This window comes from Cyanistes caeruleus, chromosome 3, assembly GCF_971803275.1.
Source record: "Cyanistes caeruleus chromosome 3, bCyaCae1.hap1.1, whole genome shotgun sequence".
Lineage (NCBI taxonomy): Eukaryota > Metazoa > Chordata > Aves > Passeriformes > Paridae > Cyanistes > Cyanistes caeruleus.
In genome coordinates this window covers 75,713,306-75,735,275 of record NC_141703.1, presented here as the reverse complement: position 1 = coordinate 75,735,275, position 21,970 = coordinate 75,713,306, and the positions used below count along the sequence as shown (strand labels likewise).

The window sequence follows — 21,970 nt, the reverse complement described above, 5'->3', positions numbered from 1 at the left end:
CCTTGATGTTCAAGTGTCTCAAAGACTTAAAGATTATTTTCTTCTGTGTGCTAGCTGCTAATAGAATTTCCACTTAAAAGAGATTAATGTATTTTTGTAGTGACTAAATGCCAGCTTCCCCAGTTGTTTTATACTGCATGGAATGCTTAAAACTAAATTAATTAGGAGAATGATTCATCTGTGTGGTAAGTCCCAGCCTTGTCAAACTGCTTGTGATGTGTATGTGGAGCATTGGTAACATCCAATATATCAATTCACAAGAAGGACATTCAGAAATGAAACTGCAACATCACCTTCAAGGTGTTCTGCATTATGTGGAAATGATGTCCGTAAGTATTGCCATTGTGGGCATGACTAATCCTTCTCTGAGGGCACACAAACACTGCAGCACGTCCTTAGAAAGGGGTGGCATCTAAACTAGCAGTCCAGGTTTTTGTCAGTATTTCCTCAGAACAGGAAAGGAGAGGCCGGGTCTCTCTGTTGGTGGAGGACACGTGGCGTTGCCCAGCCATTCTGCCTGTGCCCCTCACCAGGCTGCGGGTCCCACTCCTTGCCTGTTGCACACCACGTCAGAAGGCAATAGGGTGGAAAGTGGAACATGTTAAGGATGAGGAAAGGATCACCTGAGCACTGGAGAGAGTTCCTTAAAAGCCAGAGGTGATGTGCCCTGTTGGTGCAGTCAAGGCACAGCTGCACCAGTCCAGGTCAATGACCAGTGACAAGTTCTTCTCCCCCATGATTGAGGACGCCAAGGTGGATGGATGGTGGATGGATGCATCCTGCACTGTGCTGCATCTTGCAATTCAGAGGGTAGATCTTGGTGTGGGCACGCTAATGAATGCAGCCACCGCCTCTGTGAAGTCTGGGAACAATTTATTCTGAAACCCTGGCTTTTAAATAGTTACAAATAAATTATTACCCAAAGTGTAGGTTGCTCTGCTAATGGTGTCTCAGGTGTATTCTCGCTGATCTGGACCAGCAGTGCCATGCCAGCACCTCTTCTCCCACAGTGCCACGGCCTCTGCTTCCACATCAGCACCTCTTGCTAGTGCTGCTGTGCACAGACCTTCTGCACTGCAGGCCAGGCTTTTTAATAAACTTCCCCTTTGTATGTGTTTATGCCAGCAGATCAGGAATGCACTGTAACTTATTTTGATGCTTCTATAGGCTGGCAGTTTGACCATTGCAGTTTTGATTAAAGTAACGACCTTCCATGTAAGAATAAATATACATATATAAATAACTAAATAAGGTTTTGTAAGGTATTGTGTCCTGTCTTGTAGAGGGTTTGAATTGCAAACAAAATGGGAAACAGTTCTGCCCCCCCTACCCTACCCCATCCCAGCCATATGGGTTTGAACTCACTAAATAATGTGTATTATCTCCAACCTGGAGCTGCCAAAGTACTCCCCCCCAAATCAGCCTCCCAGCAGCTGCTCTGTAGGACTGCAGCACAAGTGGCTCCACCAGCCTCGTGCTGGCAGCTGCAGCCCCGTGTCCAGTGACAGCAGTGCCATTCTGCAGCTCTATCTTCCACTCAAGCTAGTGGTTTTTTGTACATCTACTGGTAGCCGAAGAGTTAAGCACTTCTCTCACTACTAGAAGCAAGTACTTCACCATTTTATTGGACATGACACAATGTAGCTAAACAACACCTTTGCAAAAATACTTGAAGCTATTATTTCAGATATACAAATATAGAGATGAAAGCTCCTCTTCTCAAGAGGAAAGTACAGAAATCTTACACAAGCCTTTTTTTTCAAAAAATAAAAACCATAGTAACAAAGCATAAATTATGTCTATCATGATCCTGAATGTTAAATACAGAGAAATATGAATATCAGTCCAAAGATGTCTCAAAGTTAAGGATTATTTGTCTTTCTACAGAATTTTTCCATTGAGGATTACAGTCTACAAAGTGTTAATGTATTATACATCCAAGTAACCCATTGGGAAAAGAAGGTGTATTGAAGGAATATGTATTCCTTATGGAATGAGGGGAGGATAAATGTTACACAAATATGGGAACTGGAATTTAGAGGCTGTAAGAAATTCAGAAATTTAAACAGATCATGCACGGCAGGAGTGCCCAGCTTTGGGCTGTGCTTTTTTCTGTCGTGTAGTTTTTCTTAAAATTAATGTCTGTCTTGAGGGAAGGCTATAAGGATACTTGAAGTGAAAAACTTCATGAAGTAATATTTTCAACATTTCAGATGTTTGGAGTTTTATTTTTGTTTCTTTTCTTTTTTTTTTCTTTTTTTTTTTTTAATGTCAGATTTGTGCAACTTTTTGGCTGTGTGGAGCCAAATAGACACATGACTTGTATTTTGAAGCTTGAGAAAGGGAAGCAGTTTCTGTCTGCTGTAGAGTTTTTACCCAGTAAATCCTAAACTGGCTGTAGCCATCACTAGGAACTGCTTGTAACAGCAACTGGGTGTGGGATTGTGTAAAATCATTGTAAGATGTGAACTGCAGTGTGACTGTATTGTAAGCTGAGCTTTAGGATACAAAACATCCAAATTTTTAAGTGAAAAACCATGTCATCCTCCACTGACCAATGCTTGATGTGAGGTGATGACAGTCCCAAAGGATGATATTCCCATCCGTTGTGTGTAATGCCCCACAGGTGGGCTGAGAGCCTGTCCTGACAGCATCATGTCATGTTTTTTTCTATTTAACAGTGGTAAATCTTTTGTCAAGTGTATTTTTCTTTGTCTACAACAGAGTAAGCTTACATGGGCCATCAAAATCCATGTTTCATTCTTAGGTATGTTGCTGGAATCTGGAGAAATGATTGGGAACATATTAACTGCAGGTGGCCAGGTGTTTCTTTTTCAAATACTCTCAGTAAGGCCACATCCACACCTTTGTGAATTCATACTGCCATGCACATGCTGGTTTGGTGCTTCCCTTATTCATGCTTCATATAGCCAAGAAAGGCCTGCCAGAATAAATCAATTTCTTTGAGCAGCACCACGATGAGAACATTGTTCTCAGCTGGAGATACCACAGATTAGAATCTCAGACTGGACATCACTCTACAACACAGGTATGAAGTGTAAGAGCATTGCTATATTCCCATACAGCATATGAAAAAGAGGCCTTTGAGAGAACTGTACATCCCTGGAATGAGCAACTTACAGTGATGTTCATATAAATCTCACCTGTATAACACAAATGTCTCTGTACTTCTCTGCCCAGTTATTTCTGATGCGATGTCAAAGGTGCTTATTATCGTCACTACTGGCTTTTCATCCAATCTAGCCCCTTGTTTGAGGCTCACTGATGCAGTGTTCTTATTTCCTGACAATGATTTATTTCTTTTTTCTTCCTTCACAAAGCAAAATGAGATTTTAGGCATGAACTGGCAGGGTAGGTATTTGAATTGAGTGTGGGAAAATGCAATAGAGTGAGACTATTTAAATGACACTGTGAGAACTTCCTCACTGATATACCTGAATGCTAAATTGGTGGAACTATTGTACCCATAGAGGTGAAAAGGTAACCTAGTCTTCATGGTCAGAAAAACATGATCTATGACTAAAAGGCTCATGATGGTATTTTTATAATGATCCCACCCCACACCGGTAAGAAATTGCAATGTTGCCAGTTTTAAAGGATATCTTGGAATGAAATGAAAGCTCACCACTGCTTGATGTCCTCTATATATGCTCTAATTGCCTCATACAGAGCACTGTGGCTCAATCCAGGGGAAAAAAAATCCTAAATGTGAGCAAAAATATACATCAAGGGAACAACACGGCTCAGTTTTTTCAAGTTATGCAACTGCTGCATTAATTCCAACAGCACTTAAAGACTATTTTCTGATGGTTATTTATTTTCTCTTTAAAGTAAACAGACTGATAAATTTTACCTTAGTTATTAATATCCATGCAGTCACTTTTTACTGCATGTTTCTGTCCAAGCATTTGAGAAGCTGCAGTACCATTCTTTATGCAAATAACGTCAATCTAATAAATTAACAGCATTCATTGAAAAAAACACATAAATTTTAAACCAAAAAATACCTAGAATATTCAAGTATTTTTTTTTTCCTTTTCATCTTCCAAGGGAAAATGAGAACTAAACTAAAAGCAAATCTCTGTTCAAGTCAGGTCACCATGACATAAAGCAGTACAAACCAATAAATCCAGCAAGGATGACAGTCCAGCCTGGCAGTATGCTCACAGGCTTCCGAGCTGTGGAAAGTTGGGAGGGCTTTGGATATTAGTTCTGTGGCTGCAAGCTGACTTCTCGGAAGGAAAGAAAGGTCATCCTGCCACAAACAGCATGTAAGGCAAGAAATGTGGCTTGGAGTTGCACTGCATGGGTGGAGTGCAGCCCCATCCTCTCCTGCTCTGCAGATAAACCAGCCTTAAGTTTTTGCAGGGAGGACAGGAAGGAAGGATCCCTGCAGGGTGCCTGCTGTTCATGCTACCAACACATCACTGGTATCTGGGATGAATATTTGGGTGTAGGTAGCAACACAGGAAAGCAGCTCACCTTCCCGATAAAGGTAAAGGAGAGAGACCTATTACTCTACTTGAAAAGAAAGAAAAAAAAAGGTACTAACAAAGCATTGAGTGTCAGAAAATACAAATCTAGGTCTCACTTTCACTGTTGCACATATAGCACGAGAAAGCATAACTGCAGTGCAGCTGAGGAAACAGCTGCAGATCAGAAATTGTTATGTGTGTTTATTATGCACACATATAACCAGGCCATTCCAAAGTGCTATGAAATCAACTGAAAGCTTCTCAGACCACATGTCCCTCTGTCATGGACTAGGTATTAAGGAACCCACATCCCCCCATCCCTAAAGGCTGGTCCCAGCTGTAGATTCAGCTGAGATCTTTGAAAGCACGAGCCAAGTGTTTGATCTTTTGTGTTTCTAGGACCACAGTGAGCACAACTGCGGAGCAGCTCATAGACAAAGAGAACAGCTTGCCAGGGCTGGAGGGCTCAGCTCTCCAAATACAGGTGAGCTGCCCTACCAGGCACTTCAACCTCCAAAACATTATTTAAAAATTATAAATATGATGCCTGTGCAGAACTGAATCACAGCAAGCAGAGCTCAAAGAAAGCAGATGACTCCATGGGTCAGTTTGTTTGCTTCACTCAAGCACCAATAGAAGGTAATGCTGAAGGGCTTTGGTCAAAATTACCTCAGCTGTACAGAACAGGAGAGGCTTAGCTTCAGGCACAGCCTGCATTGTTCAGTGTATGAAGAACTTTTAGTGATAGCTCGAAACAAAAGCCTGTAGAAGATGACTGGGAAGCTTTCTAATTAATACAACAGGTTTCATACCTTTTTAGACCTATTTGTGAAGCTCAGGCCAAAAATGCTTTGCTCTTTAAAAACGTATTAAAGGACAGAAGCACACACAACTATAAAACCTAGCACTCAGTAAAAAAATCAAGTAATGGCTCTCTGAACACTGCTGCAGGGTTGAAAACTCATAGTAGACAGTGGAAGGAAGAAATCAGGTGTATGGATGGGTGTCCACAGAATCAGAATCATTTAGTTTGGAAAAGACCTGCCAAGATCATCCAAGCTTTGACTGATCTCCACCCTGTCAGTTAAACCAGAGAAGTAAGTCCAATCATTTCTTGAACACTTCCAGGGATGATGACTTCATCTCTTCTCTGGACAGCCCCTTGCAACGCTTAACCACCCTTTCAATGGAGAAATTCTTCCTGATACCCAACTTGAACTTCCTCTAGAACAGCTTGAGGTCATGTCCTCTCCTCCTGTCAGCTGTCACCTGGGAGAAGAGCTCAATCCCACTCCCATCCCCCCAGCTGCAGCCTCCTTTCAGGCAGTTCCAGAGAGTGATGAGGTCCTCCCTGAGCCTCCTTTTCTCCAGGCTGAACACCCCCAGCTCCCTCAGCTGCTCCCCACAGCACTTGTGCCCCAGAGCCTTCCCCAGCTCCGCTGCCCTTCTCTGGACACGCTCCAGCCCCTCAATGTCTTTCCTGCAGTGAGTGGCCCAGAACTGAGCACAGCATTTGAGGTGTGGCCTCAGCAGTGCCGAGTCCAGGGGGACGGTCACTGCCCTGCTCCTGCTGGCCACACCACTGCTGATCCAGGCCAGGGTGCCATCGGCCTTCTTGGACACCTGGGCACTGCTGGATCACGTTCAGCTGCTGTCACCAGCACTCCCAGGTTCTTTTCTGCTGTTCATTGTGTCTATGTAACCCAGAGTAAATGACAATATCAAAATGGACACCAAAGGCTATTTTATAATCTGGGTTTATAGGTGGAAAATTTTTTGAACTTCAGACAATCACATAATGATCACAGGACTTTCAGATTCTTATAGTAGACACAATTACTCAATCATTCTATCATGTGTAGTGAATTCATCATGGTCATGAACTTTTGGGGTTTTTTTCTGTGAGTTAGAGGTCTTTAAGAAATACAATTTGAGATTGTTTTTAATCTTTGTTATCTATTCCCAAAAGGTATCTTTTCTTCCTTTTTGATTATGCCTTTGAGGCAAATATAGCACATTTCAGACTAATCTGCCATGTTTATGGGACACGGTGACATGTCAGCCACTTAGGGATTGAGTAAAAGGCAGATGTAGGCAGATCCATGCATTCCTAAGGCAAGCATACTGCCTGCTCTGTCTTCTAATTTCAGAATTAGAGTGATGAGGAGTAATTTTTAGTGTGGGAAGTTTCTGTTATCGGTTTAATCTAAACAGTGACATAGATGGTCTGCTTACTCAGTGGTAAATCATGTGGCAATACTTCAGTTCCAAAAGAATGCATGGAAATACTGCTGTTCCATGAAAATGGAATGGTTAAAATGGAAATTTTTTTACTGAGTATCACATTTACTGAATGCAAACACAAAATAAAGAAAACAAAACTTCAAGATGTAGAAATAAAGAATTTTGTGCTATTTATTAAAACATAATTGCTTTAAGGATCACAGTTAAAAGTCAAACTGTATTGAATATGAAAGACATTCTTTTCCTGGGCAGTTAGAAGTGACAAACTAGTCAACTAACACAAAAGTCTGTCTATACCACTTTATCTAGGGTCACACATTTGCACCAGCTCTAGTGGGTTTTGCACTACTATATGGGGATCTCAAAAATGCTTTTATTCCGAGTTGTAATATAGATTCTTCTTTGTTTGCTTTAGGAAATTATGACCCATAAGGACACCTTTAGATATTCCTGTACTTTTGCCCACAGTTTTTTCAAGAACCAAGATGTAATTTTTATCAACAAGCAACATCACTTACACTTTTAATGAAGGGCACCCTGGTTTAGCTGAGGGAACTGAGCCTACATCCTAGGGGCCTTTGTTCATGTGACAAGGATATGTCTGTACAGACAAGCTACACACCACCAGCAGGACACAGTCACACAATGGGGGCATCTAGCAAGTCATGGGCAAAAGCAAAAGCATAAGGCCAGAAGTACCCAAATAAGACTCACCATTTCCTATGTTTAATTATCATTTCTAATGACTGGTAAAATTTCTCATATTTCAATAGACTCGTAAATTCTTCTCAATGTTTTTCTATTTCTCTTTTGTTTGAATAAATCTACAATTAACTGCCTTAAATACATGAGTTTTTTCATAACCATATCAAAGAAACAAATAACACCACATTATAAATTTTCAGCTGAATATTCATTTTTATGGTAAAAACACATCATTCTTCTTGAATGTATAAAGCTATTTGAGTCCAATTCTCTTTTTACAATTACCCCATGTATAATGCCATGCTTTTAAAATAGAAAACATGTAGCTCCATTAAATCGTACTGAAATGAGTCTGATGTGCATCAAAATGTTTGCAGTCATATTTTCCATTTCTTTTTGCATCTAATCTCACTATAATTTGATGCTAATGGCTGATTGAGTGTTCAGCATTGGAATTCAAAACATTAAGATTATTAAGAGATGGAGCCAGTGAAAACATCTCTATTTAAAGCTTCTTAAATACAGAATGTAAGAGCTGATGAATTTAAGATTACAACAAAGTGACTTAGCTTCAGTAAGTGCTGAACTTTTAAGGAAAAACAACACAAGCCAAAGCTTAGTGTGTTTGCATACACATTATTTCGGGTGTAATACACACTGAAATTTTCCTAAACTTTCTGATTTTTGAAGAAGCGTTCCACTGGATGCTGGAGAAAACAGTATGCTGGACTTAAAAGTTTCAATGCAACATGACCACAGATGAGAGTCTGAATGTATATTGTGTGCCTAGCACTTTAGTTATTCATGATGGTATTGCAGTAATAAAAAGTAAAATATCCATAAGAAAATGTGGGCAATGTTTATTTTAATTCCTCCAAAATCTTATACTATGCACATGCCCACATGTACCCATGCACACAATGTAGTAAAATTAAAATTTTTCGCTGTGTCATACCAGAAATTCAAGAATGTGAAATGTGTAAGAAAAATGTGTAACTGTTGTTAGAAATCTGGAAAGTCTATTCATTGTCATTCATATGCATATCTAAAAAGCAGCTTAGACAAGTTTACAAAACATTTCTCATCACTGTTGTGATTTTTGCAGTTAAGGAATCAGGAACTCACAATATGTACATCAAGCTTGAATGGCTTGTGTATGTTACAGGTATAAAGCAGTCAGCAGGGTAAGTATGTCAAATATGCTGAAGTCCTGACATTGCAAAATCTTGACTAAAATACACAAACAAAAAATGACCCAGGTATCATCTCTATGATAAGAGAAAAGACATTTCACTTCTTGTGAAAGAGAAGAGGTTTCACCATCCCTGCTAGAATCTTGGGTAGCTGGGCAGCAATCACCTCTGACATCATCTCGGGGAATTCAACGCTCAGTGCACGGGACTGGAGAAATGTGTTCAAGCAGAAGAGATGGAGCTGTTTCACCAGCTGGATTTGATAAAATACAAACATGATCAATCAGGCTAACAGTAATGCAGCCACATAAACATGCTGTCAATCTGTTATACATTCATCAGCTGACATCATTCTATACCTTACCCTGTCCTTTCTTGAAACAGTAATGAGGGTACTTTTCAGACCCTATTAATGGCAAAAAACATACATATAGCTATGGCATGTCAAATAAAACCACTGCTTCACTAATATTATAAAGTATCACCCTCACTCATGACATACACAACCAACAACAACTACTTGACAAGCTTTCAACCTTTCATCTTACTCTCACATTCAAGTGTGTGCTTTGGTCACTACCTGCTATTTAAACCCTGCTCTGAGAGACAGCATTGACCTGTGAGCTTTGCCACAGTTTTCATGATGATCATATCCGTGTATGCTGCAAACACTGAACTCCACAGACTCCCATCCCTTGAAAGCAATTGCTCAACATGTGACTATTAATCTCTTCTAGGCTCTCTGAGAGATTCCAACTTTTATTTCAGACCGGTGACCATTATATTGTCAAATATCATACAATTTCTGCTACCCTAGGCTTTAATTTCAACCAATGTCTCCAGTGTGATGATTTTTCTTTTCCTGGTATCTCCCATCACTTTATCAGCTTGAGCTGAAACAGGACTTGAATGAAGATACTCCATGCACTAAACATCACTTTGCTACTTTGCAGAAAGCCTCTCTCCCTCTTTCTCCCTCTTTTTATCCCTCACAGATTATTTTACTCTGTGTGTGCATTTGAAAGGAAGAGACTGAATTAAAATAAAATGCTGATTTGCTGAGTTCTGAAGAATACAAAGATGCAAAGATCCTGTCCACCTTGAATTCCCTGGGAGATCCTTACAACCAATATTGAGCTCAAAAGTGTCCAGGGCTTGGTATCCAGAATTCTCAAAGATTTCTCAGTTCCCAAACACAGACAGATACTGAAAAAGTGGTATAAAATATACACATAAAACCAGTTGAACTAAGGTTGCAAAGCCAATCTTGGTTGCTTAGCACTAATTTTTAGTAGTCTGACTTTGCGACTTGAACTGCCTATTCCTCACGCTATTTTCCTGAACAAGTACACACATGTTCACACACACATATACACCACCCCTACCAAAGCCCACAACTGTACCAGTTATGTTACACTAAAAATGAAACAAAATGGTAGCATGTTTCACAAATACTTCGATATTGTATACCATAAAATATATGCATGACACACATACTGATGCTGAATATATACAGCTATCTATTCACAACTATACACAATAAAGGAAGTTTGTTTGGTTTTTTCTGTTGTTTAGCAATGCTGACTACTCCTTTCCATAAAATGACTTTAAAGAAATACCTTAAGAAGTTCCTCCTCTACATCAAGAGCAGAACCCATTAACAAACAAACTTACATCATGCATGGAATCCATCAGTTTTGTAAGTTGATAGAAACGCTGTGAGTTGGCCACAACACCTTTCTGGCGCAGACCAATTGCCTTCACCAGTTCTCTGATGTAACTTGTTCTCATCTCATCAAATTGGCTTTGACTTCTTAGACCTTCCAAAGGAACTAAAAAAAAAAAAAAAAAAAAAAAAAGAAAAACCAGTTGGGCTACAATTTACTCTGAAGGCAATGAAATTTAAAGTACAGGAAAAATTTACAGCATTTCATGCTGCACAATGCGATTCATTATTATGTGCCAGGTTTTTCTTCCCATTCACAAGTTACTCCAAAAACAGTGATACGATTAGTTAAAAGGATACACCAGGAGCATTCAGTTAATTTTGCTAATTGCCTATATCTAGAAATATCCCTAAGCTTCTGTTACATGTGTTTGCTGGGAAAAAAATTAGGGTTAAAAGAATCTCTCCTGCCTTTGAGGAAATACGTTACTGATTCATGTTTACACTGCTGAGGGTCTGCCATCTTCACAGCAAATTTGTGGTAGAGAGATCTAGCTGGAGTGCTTCAAAAAGGAGTCAAGGAATGAGCTCTAAAGCAGTGCAGACAGTAAAGCTGCCAGGGCTCAGGCCTCCTGTTTGAATCTCTTTCACTAAACAGATCAGAGTCTTAAAGGTGAACAGCTTTTTTTAAAAAAATAGCAAGGAGGAGAAATTGGTTGAACTCCCTCTTCTCTTAAAGGTCAGGTGTGAGAATCAAAATGAGGACATGGAGAGAACACTGAGAAAAGAACCTGTTAGTGGCTGCTAGTGGTAAGTGTCATGGAAAAAGAATACCTTAATTTTCAAAGCCTGGATTATCCTGAACATTTCTTACAACAGGTTTATAGAGAACTAAGGAATGTTTTCATATGAAGTGTCTCTGATGGAGTTTAGGGTTAGATGGAAGCTATCCTTGACTCACATCGCTAAACCAGCAATGAAGTCTTTATATTTCCCCTGCAAATTAATTTTAAAGGTATCTTCCATCAATGAATGGTCTTTTTCCTCTGCATTCTGCAAAAACACAGCCACATTCCTGCCTAACGACAAGAAGTTCATCTATTCGAGCTGTTCCCTTCCCCTGAACATATCTCAAGAATGAGGATGCTTTTATTCAGTGGCACACACTGAGCCAAAATCTTATGCAATGAGACTTAGAAATTCCTTTAAATCAGAAGTCTGCAAAGCACTACATTTAAGCGTCAGCCAACTCAAATTAAAAACTGTAAAATCAAATATAATGTTAAAACTTCGGCTGGGGGTTCATTCAGAATTAGAAATATATTGAGACTGACACTCAGTTTAATTCAAATTACTGTTTCTTTGGAATTATCTAAAAAAGTCAAAACTAGTTCATCTAAATAATAAATTGAACAGAAGACACAATGAGAGACTAAAGGATTAGACTTGATTTACTGTTAGTATACAAAAGCCTGAAATGGCTGTACTTTCACATTTGAAGAGGATTAAGATGAATATCATGACTAAAATAAAAGTAGTCTTAAAAAAATACAATGAGGTTAAAACATTAACAATGTTGTTTAGAACAACAATGAGGTTTTATGGCTTTTTGAAAATACTTTTGTGAAATTATATTTATACAGTACCAAACGTTTACTAAATGTCTCAGCAACAACTGTTAGGTGTGTTCCTTTTCCCAAAGATCTGACAAATTGTTTTTTCCTATAAGACAATAAATGCAGGAGAGAACAAAAAGCAAAACTCATCAGAACAGGTAGAAATACTTTCTTTTTTAAAAAAAGTAATTTCTTGTATATACATAAACATATCATCTTAAAGAATGGTTTCTGAGTGCAATGCAGATAATAAAGAAAGGTAACTGGATGAATTCTGTTAGATTGATGAACTCAGAAATGAGAGGGATTGGACCAACCATCATAAAGCTTTTTTGAATTTGATATGAACTTTCTGGAATAGAGATAGCTGAAATATCACAAATTTCTCTAACTGAAATTTCAGACTATAGTCAAGGGAATTTATTTGTGATGAAAACAAGGTGAAAAACATTTAAAATAGGAATACATTCATATTCTAACAAAGCAACTGGAGTTATATTAGACAGGGATTTTTATCTACATTAATTTACTGCTTTAGCAGAGTGAATTGTATTTCACTATTCTTTTAGTAATTTCCATGTTCATATGAGCTAAATTTAATTTTTTTTAACTTTTCTCTGCTGAGACCAGGGGTTTTTCTGAGAATGGGTTTATGCAAATACCAGACAAGTACAGATTGAAAGTGACTAAATTTTGATTCCTTATCAATTACTTAAACTTTGTAAAACCAAGAAGCAGGTCATGCAGGATTTGCACATCTCTCCTCTGACTCCATTGTGTGTTGAGAACCAAACTTTTCCATTCTTTCAACCGTATTTTTCAAAAGTGCTTATTCTCATTTCTAACAGCATCTGTATAACTTTAAATCTTTCTATCTGGGGATTCATAACTAATAATTATGGACTCAGCAGATGTAAATTTTAGTATTTCAGAGAAGATTTTGGAAGTTCACCATTTCCTATGTAAAGTGGAATGCAGCTGTATGCTGCATTCTTTAAAAGATGCGTATGACTAAGTGACCATGGATTTTGTTTCCAAAGAAACAAATCAAAGAAAAACATTTTCATTTGTTTATATCTGTGCTAAACTTCACCTATTTATAACTATAAAAAGTTGGATAAATGCAAGCATTGTTTGTCATGTTCACTTCCCTAATTCTTTTGAGCAAACATGCTTTAAGATCTTGGTCGAGATAAAGCCCTCAGTCCTGATAATTTAGTAAATATTTTTAAATATATTCTAATACTTTTAGTTGTTTTGGTTTAGTTGGGTCTTTTTAAATCTGCGTAGAGTCACTTGAACTGATGTTTCCAGGCAGAAATACTGCACAGTTGTTTTGAAAATGTGTAACACAATATACCCATGTGTCAAAAAGGATCCAACATTTCCCCAGTACCTTTATACACAATAAAACCAACAATGAATCACAAATTCTTCGTTCTTTATAAACATTAGAAAAAAATGTATTTTGTTCTTAGAATACTAACATTCCATCTAGGACATTTCCATCTGTTAAGCCAGAGAGCTAAGTGATTGTCAAGTTAAACAACCCAGTTCAAAACTCTTTTAGTAGTTACAAAGAAATAAAGAACCTACTTGTGTTGAGAAGTAACAGTGCTTTCATACATAGGAACTCTTCTTGGCTAACTTGAAGTCTGACAAATTCCTGTGGGAGTTGCCACATGGACAGACACAGGGAATAGAATGATGATTCTTTCATCCTCTGTCTTACACCCAGAAAAGGTAAAAAAAATAAATTAAAAAAACATGAAAAAGATGAAGAATGGCTCCAGTACTAACTCCTTGAAAGAAAGCTCTTGTTAGCAGTTCATCACATTACGAGAATTAAAGATAAGCTTATACACATAAAAAATTTCCTGATTTTTTGCTCCTATGCTAGTTTTTTATTGCAATGAATATGCTACTATTTTGGATGTTTAAACTGTTACTGCTGTCCAGAAGAAGATCAAAGATGAATGCTAACCACCAAAAATAAGGGGAGTTTATTAATTAAAAATATCCTAGTGATTAATGTGAAATGCTACCTTATTTTATAAGTCCATAGATTCTTGTATCTCCATAAAGATTTCGAATCATAGAACTGAAGATAAATCTGAAACTCTGTATAAAACTTGTATCAAAATAATCTGTAGCAACTCTAGCCTGGTACTTCTAGGAGCAATGATATTATTTTGTAGCATGTTATGTCATTAAAGAAACTATTAAATATCTCACATGCTGAATAAACAGAGACATTAATACAATGTTTCCTAAAATCCCACAGAAGTAGCCAGAACAAATTACACAGGAAATACATAAAACTGTGGGGTTTTTTTCAGCACTTAGATACCACTTTTCCCTTTGCAATTTTGATATACTGAGTATATATTAATGCATATACTTATCAGGAGAGTAATTTTCAACTGAAATTACTGCAATGATAGCATTACAAAGTTTCTAATCTAAACTGAATTCACTGCACATTGACCTGATGATCCAATAACTTGGACTGACTTAAAAAGGTTGCATCCCAATCCAGATGAATTTGGTACAATAACAGGAAGATTAAATTTTGCTCCCCCACCTGCTAGGCAGTTCAGATCAGCATTCCAACCTGACTACAGACAGTAACCTCAGCAATCAAAACAGAAGATATTTTCCATTTTAAAAAGACGTTTTCAATGCATTGAAGTTTTTTTTCCTTGTTATTTAAGGTGTTACTGTTATCTTGAATGAAAATTATTTCAATGTTGTTCAATGTCTGATGTCTTGTACCAGCTCTTAAATGACATAAACATAGAAATTTAATATTTTAGACATGAATGGACTTGTTTCTACATCTACTTTAAATCTCTTTTGCTATTACCTTTTTGGTAGCATCTCTTCCTAATTATTATCTACGAAGAGCAATAGAAGCTTTCAGGGTTAGCAGTTTAAATGTTGTTCTTACTCAAATTTTCAGACACTGCAAAATACAAGTAAATCCTTGTAGGGAGTTAATACCAAGAAATCTTTGTCAAACTAGCACTCCTGGCTTTCTTGGTCTGAAATTGATGCTACCAAGCACGTCCTTCCTGAGAAGTGTAACAACTCAGTTCACTAAATGATGGACTGGCTGTGACACAAGCTTTTATTGTGGTTTCATGGTAATTATGAAACAACTAAGTGTGTGTTGCCCCTGCATAAGGAATTTCCATTATCTCTTTCTACCTCTGGGCAGACACTCCTGTGATTCTGACATTAGTGACTGCACTCCCACATGGTGAGTCATGTTAGGGATCACCTCTACCCGCTAATGAATGGCTTTTTCTGGGTTAGTTACCTCTCAGGCATATAAACTCCTTATCCATTTGATAGTGCAGCCAGAGAGTGTTTGGTGCAGCTTAGCTAAAGTCATGGAGATGCACGACCAGCACAGTTAACTTTATTGGCAGTGCTCAGCAGTTACCTTTGCTTAAAGTGAACCCGAAAGAACAAGCTAAGACATCATCTTAGACAACAAAGTTGTTTACATTTTACTGATCTAAAATCTAACTTATTTCCAATAAATAGTTGCAGCACTGATTCAGTGCATCAGTTACATTTTATATCTCTTTGTTTGTAACACCTCTAGAATGACCCTGAAGTGAGGAATACGTTGTCAGCACCCAGCATAGATGATCTTGAGGTGACAATAAGAAGCTGATGGATTATAATCAGGGTTCATAACTCTCAACACCATTCCCAAAGAAAGTACTTAAAGTCTCCTTCACAAGGTGCCAGCAGTGGTCCAGAAGTGGAGTGATACTCCAAGACATGAAATTACTGCATAAAGCCATCTCACTGTGTTTCTTATAAATGTAACCATAAGATGTATCATACTATGCTGGGACAACAATACAGTCAGAAATTCTTTCAACCTCATCACTTCTAAGTATTTCAATTTGTACAGCACAATTAATAAAAGTGGGAGAGGAAAGAATTAATTACACAACAACCCCATAGTGATTTACAATCATCTGGAAGAGAAAAGGTCAGGAGCTATAAGGTCAGCTCTACTATCTTCTATAAAGAACTTAACTGGGAGGATCTTGCACATCTATATATTTTAAAATCAGATGTTTAGATCTGCAAATCTACCTCTAAATCCTTACACAGTATGTCTTACACACCTGTTTTTCTTTTAGTTTGCCTCATAGCAGTTGTTTTAGTATTTTAAGAAAATGAAAACAAACCAGAGAAAAATGTATTAAGGAAAAATAAGTATAGGGATTAAATAATGTTTTACTGCTACTGGCAACCTCCCATGTACTACAACCAAAGAACATAAAATTACAAGTCTGACAATATTAATTTGCAGAGCTAGAAAACTGACAAAGACTGAAATGACAATTATCTAAATTAAACAGCATAGTGAAGGAAAATCCAAGCCAAAAAGACCCTCCTCTCCCCCAGCAGAAAAGAGTAGTCTCATATAATTTTTCTTTGATACTGAAATTCCTACTTGGTGAATAGTTTTCTTTGCAATTTTCTGACAACAAATGTAATTTTCTAACAAGAAATGCACATTAGAAAATCATTTTTATCAGAAAGTGTCAAAACTGAGCATTTAGATGATAGGTGAACTGTTTCCAAAAACCACCCAAACAAAAAAACAACAAAAAACCCACACTCAGTTCCATTTTGTAAATATTCACTCATGAGTTATTCAGAGGAATTAAAGCAAATCTTGTGATAGCATAATTATTATTTATTGATGGGTTTTTTTCTCTTAGATAATTAAAATACTATTTGAACTGCTTTTGCTTGACCATGTACACAGAATTGTTGGGGTTCCCACAAAACTCCTCCCAAAGTTACTGAAGTTTGATATATCTCGCAAATGGAGTCACAATCCCACTGGCACGAAGAAGTTCAAAGTGTTATTTATATAACACAAGAGCATTCTACTTACTCATTCAGAATCAGATCTGGTGCAAAATACAACATCTGACCACTGACATGTTTGTATGATCTCCACCCCATTGCAAAAACCATTAGACTCATCCAGGAATACTGGATGAGGGTTATCTGATCATCAATATGCAAATTCCGAAAACCTGGAAATGAAATTAAAGATAAAATACTTCATCATTCTCATTTAGACAGCGGCTGAGTAGGTGTTTTGAGACTACAAGTCTGAGCTATCAAATTCAGAACATCTAGAAAGACAAGCAGTTTTGGGGATGTAGCTCTCCGATGCTTGGGTATTAACTGCCTGTCCTTGATAGCTAACCTCTTGCCTTTTTGTTCTCATTCAGTATTTCAAAATGTTCACACCAAAATTTATTGTAGCAAAAATGACTGTTTCAGAGGATATGAATGTATCTCTTTTTCCTTCGGTAAAAATATGACAGTTTGTAACATGATCACTGTAACCAACTCACATTTAATGTCGATAGCTTGAACACCAGTGTTCTTAAAGTAAGATGCTGCTGTCACACAAAAGCATCTATATACCAGTATCTTTCTTATATCTAAAGAGAACTGTATTCAGTTGTGTGCTTGTGTTTGATAACTTTTGCTGTTTGAAAAATTTAAAGATTTGCACAAATTATCTGAGTGAAATGAACAGCTTCCTGCCACTGAAAGCAGTGCTCCTGTTCTTCACGTGTTCCTGTTACCGCCTTCAAGCAAGCTTTGGCACTCATGCTCCTCCTCAATGAACTGGTTCAGCTCATGAAGACATCAGAAAAACACAGAGGGCTAACTAAAATGGTTTCTATTCTTCTCATTTAGTGAGATGAATCAATTCACTCAAGAGGTCTGGTAAGTGCCAACTGCAATGGGAAGAGCAGTGATTGAGACTACTGCCTCCTGCATCAGCAAAGTGTCAAACTGAGCTCACATTAAACTATATTTTTCAGGCTTTCTGCTCAATATATTGATTTCCATATATTCCAAGATGACCATGGTGATCTCTATCACCATACATAACACATTCACACATAACATAGATTTTTTTTTTTTTTTTCTTTTTGATCCAGCAGTGGATCCTCATAACTAGAGTTAATTCTCATTACCAGTCTGTCTGTGAGCTGCTTAGTCCTAATTGGTATTATTTATAAAAAAATTTCTTTGTTGCTTTCAAAAATTCATTTTAGTAATAAGAAGAATAAAGAATAAGCAGTTATACAACCTTTTTACTTCAAATGAATAAATAATAGAGTAAGAGGGGCTGGGGTAGAAAAGCAGTTATAACAATCACATACAGGAATTCTCTGAGCTCCTGTGCTTTCTTGGAGTGACTCTAAAGATTTAGATGGATTTTTTCAAATGTGCTTCCCTATTAAAATATTTGATTAGTTATCTGATAAGCAAAAGCTTAATAATTTTGGAATTTGTAAAAATTAACAAGCAGTCAATAATATTCTCCTTAGACTGCTCCTCCCATGAAATATTTGCTTAACTACAATTCACTTCATGTAAGAAATGATATTACCTGGTAGTAATTTAGACCACTTGACTACACAAAGAAGTTGCCTCTCGCAAAGATGATTCAGACTGGTCAGCAAGGAACTTGGTGTTTCGGGTTTTGTATTGTCATAACCAGCATAGACAACTTCTGGCTCAATGCCTCGTAAAACACTTATCATCGGGGGAACAAACTGTATTTCTTGATTTGGAGAAAAGGACAGCCTTTGGGTTAGAGACTGGCTTTCATCTTGAAGGGCTGCTGGCTGCTGGAGTGCAACATCTAATGTTCTCACAACCTTAATTTTGTTAAACTTTTTCAGTTTTCGACCTGAAAAAGAAAATTGTTGATCTGTTACAAAGAATTAACCAGCAACATTACTATTTTCCACTAGTGTTGGATTACACTTTTAATCTATACAAGGAAACTAGAACTGTCTTCAGAATAAGTTTCCTATTTTTGATTATTATGTAATTGAAAAATAATAATGGAAAAAATCTTAAGAGCTTCTCCCTCTGTATCCTACTCCCTTCACTAGAGGATGAACAGCACCCACCCATTAAAATTATTGCCATAAATTCTAGGTTACAGTAACCTCATAAACTGTTTTCTGGTTCAATTCCCACTGTTCTGTCATATGCCAACAGCTAAGCCAGCTGGCTCTACAATTCAGTTTCTATTTAACATAAATTAAAGATACTGCTTCTTTAACTCCCTAATATTCAAAACCAAAAATGTTAGTAAGCAATTACTACACACAGAAACTTCTTTCCTCCAGTTTCCTAAGAGCATTTCAGTCTCATGGCTGAATCCTATTTTGATGCCCAAGGGATGAGTGAAAGACCAACAAATATTGTAAAACCACATCAATGCTTAAAAAATATTTCACTTCCTAAAGCATAATTTCCCTTTTTCAGTATTTTGATTGTTATTTCTGTACTGCAGTGATACGAACCATACTAACTAAAACAAATTAATGGCTGAACTGCCTTCCAAAAATAAGCACAGCTACACATTGTATGGCTATGGAAATATACAAGTTTAGGTAGAAATTCTTCAAATTTCTTTCATGGAAACAGTCTGGCAGTGCACCCTATAGACAGAGAAAATCAAACCTTCAGAGGTTCAAAGATATATAACACTCAGTGACATATTAGTGGTTTCAATAAAAAGGCAAATCCATGCAGAGGTGACTACATGGAACACATTTGCTTTAAATAGATCCACAAAGATGATGAAAACCCCAGTGTGCTAGATCTTTAGTTCTGCCAAAGAAGTTTGTCTTAGGGAAAAAAGGATCAAAAAATGCAATAAACATACTGATATTTATGGTCTGATTTACATGACAGGGGGAGATGGCAAAAACAGTAACACTCATCATGCAATGACATTCAGGGGTCATATTCCCACTAACGTAACTGCAGGCTTAATTAGTTTAGTATCATGTGCACCAAAAATCATATGCTCATTTTATCACCTGTGATAAGAATAAAAATATTTCTGATTAGAGATTTCTTAGTAAAGAACTAAATACAAAGTTACCTATAATGTTACAGCTGAACCAAGAAAAAAAAAAGTTAAACAAGAGCCCACAAAAGAATAGACAATTTATTATGCCAAAAGACCTAGAGCCAATTTTTATGATAACAAACCTATCTATACATAGTCATAGACATGCTGGGAGTTTCCCACTAAGTATTGTGTAAGTAGGAAGGAAAACAGAAGTAACAATGCATTTGATAGTTCATAAATAATGATTTCAGGTATTTTCACAAATAATGGCTTCAGATACTTTTACAGTTCAGAGAACAATAAAGAAAGAAACCAAACAGAATTCTTATCACATGAAAATGTTAGTAGTTAATAAGTACCCATGTTTCCAAGTGACTAAATGTATCAGAATTAATGTCACACTGGTTTGCAGAACTTCTTATGTGTTTATTGCTAATTATGTTGCTTAACAGCCGCCAGTAAAATAACTCCACTTGTTACCTATCCACTGGAGAGGTGACTATTAATAACTCACAGCAAACTTTCACATCTACAACAAGCAGGCCATGTCAAATTAATAAAAATTCTTAAGGACATAAGGAAAACAACAGAGATTTGACAATAGCTTAGTTTATCATATGTTGTTTACAAAACAGGTAAGTTAGCAATGCAAGATAAATAAATGTCTCCATTTAGTCCCATAATGGGTAAGTAATACCAATCCACTCTGACAACTACTTTTCTTAATCCTATAACTTGTCTGTACATATTTATACAGCACACACTTTTTCTGTAACATTTTAATTTTCTTTTAAGATAGCTAACCATTCAAGCAGTTTCTTAGTACTCACTGTACCCCCACCCTTGATTACTATGAATAGCATCTTTATAGTGTTTGTGTTCTACATGTACCTAGAAAACATAAAAAATATAAAATACATTTATTCTCACTATGAGAAATATTATTTTTGTCCTCACTACTTAATTATGTATTTTACTATTTTTTAACTAGGTGTAAAAGAATCATATAGACAATCAGACGTTACTGATGGTAGACACTTCATAGTAAAAGGGCTGGGTTTCTAGTACAAGTCTTAACATCTCACTACCCTTCTCTTTACCCTAACGAGGTGAAAAGCATCAATGATGTATTATTCTTGACAGAACACTATGGCTCTTACTTTAAGGTCACTATGCTCTTGCTCTTTGTGTAGAAAAACAAGCCGTGTACACCTTCGGGGGGTGTATACAGAAAGAAAGCAGCAAAGCAGAAGTAACACATCTTGGTTTTAATAAAACCTTTGATCCTACCTCAGAAAATATTACCTGGTAAATTAAATCACCTTTTTCTGCATGTAATCACTGCACTGTGGACTGAAAGCCAACTGAAATAATGAAGAGCACAGTAGCTTAGCAATACAGCTGAACAAGGAATCTGCAATAATCAACCTGGGAAAATTACAGATTCACTCATAATAAATAAGAGAGTTGTTTATTCCAGGACCTGATCCAGCTACCTGCTATCCTATTATGTTTAAGATTAGAAAAGGGGTAGATTAATGTCTCAGGTTATGAGGTTATAAAACCCAAAGATAATTAACACTTTCACAGGGAATGACAATTATGGTACAATGAAACGCATGTTTTTATTGATATTTTCCTTCTATACATTAAGAAAGAAAAAAGTCCACATAGGGAAATAAATTACTGATGCTATTTGTTACTATTCTATAATTTACTTACAACTGACATACAATTTCTTTTAGAAAAATTCAGGGGTTTGAAATTGCTTTGAATTTAGGGTTGAAAACTAGAACGATTGTCCATGTAATAAAATAATACATTCTTATCTATATGGTTGAATAGGCGTACTTCTCTAAGAAGTAAGTTTAATTTAATAATATAGTACTTTTTGGAATCTTATCATTTATATCCTGTAAAATCTTAGTGCTTCTCATGTTAATTAAGCAAAATAGTAGGTCTTCACTTAAATTGAGGCCAGCATCAAGAAACTAGGTGTCAGGGGTAAAAGAACAAAAATATCTCTCTGTAAATTCTTAACAGCAGAAATCAGAAACTGCACAAAAAAAATCTTGACTTATACAGGCCGTAAACACAAGAAGAGA

The 21,970-nt window shown here is 36.8% G+C and overlaps 1 protein-coding gene across 1 annotated transcript in view; it reads right to left on the bottom strand.

Annotated features, from left to right (window-relative positions):
- Positions 1-6,887: 6,887 nt before the first annotated feature.
- PGR (progesterone receptor) overlaps positions 6,888-21,970 on the bottom strand; it is a 32,657-nt gene continuing 17,574 nt past the window's right edge. Inside the window, exons 4-8 of the mRNA XM_086882020.1 lie at positions 18,381-18,683; positions 16,854-16,998; positions 13,517-13,647; positions 10,313-10,470; positions 6,888-8,891 (exon numbers count right to left, since the gene is read on the bottom strand). Of these exons, the coding sequence (XP_086738146.1) occupies positions 8,736-8,891; positions 10,313-10,470; positions 13,517-13,647; positions 16,854-16,998; positions 18,381-18,683 (893 nt within the window). The 3' untranslated portion in view covers positions 6,888-8,735. The remainder of the gene's footprint in view (positions 8,892-10,312; positions 10,471-13,516; positions 13,648-16,853; positions 16,999-18,380; positions 18,684-21,970) is intronic.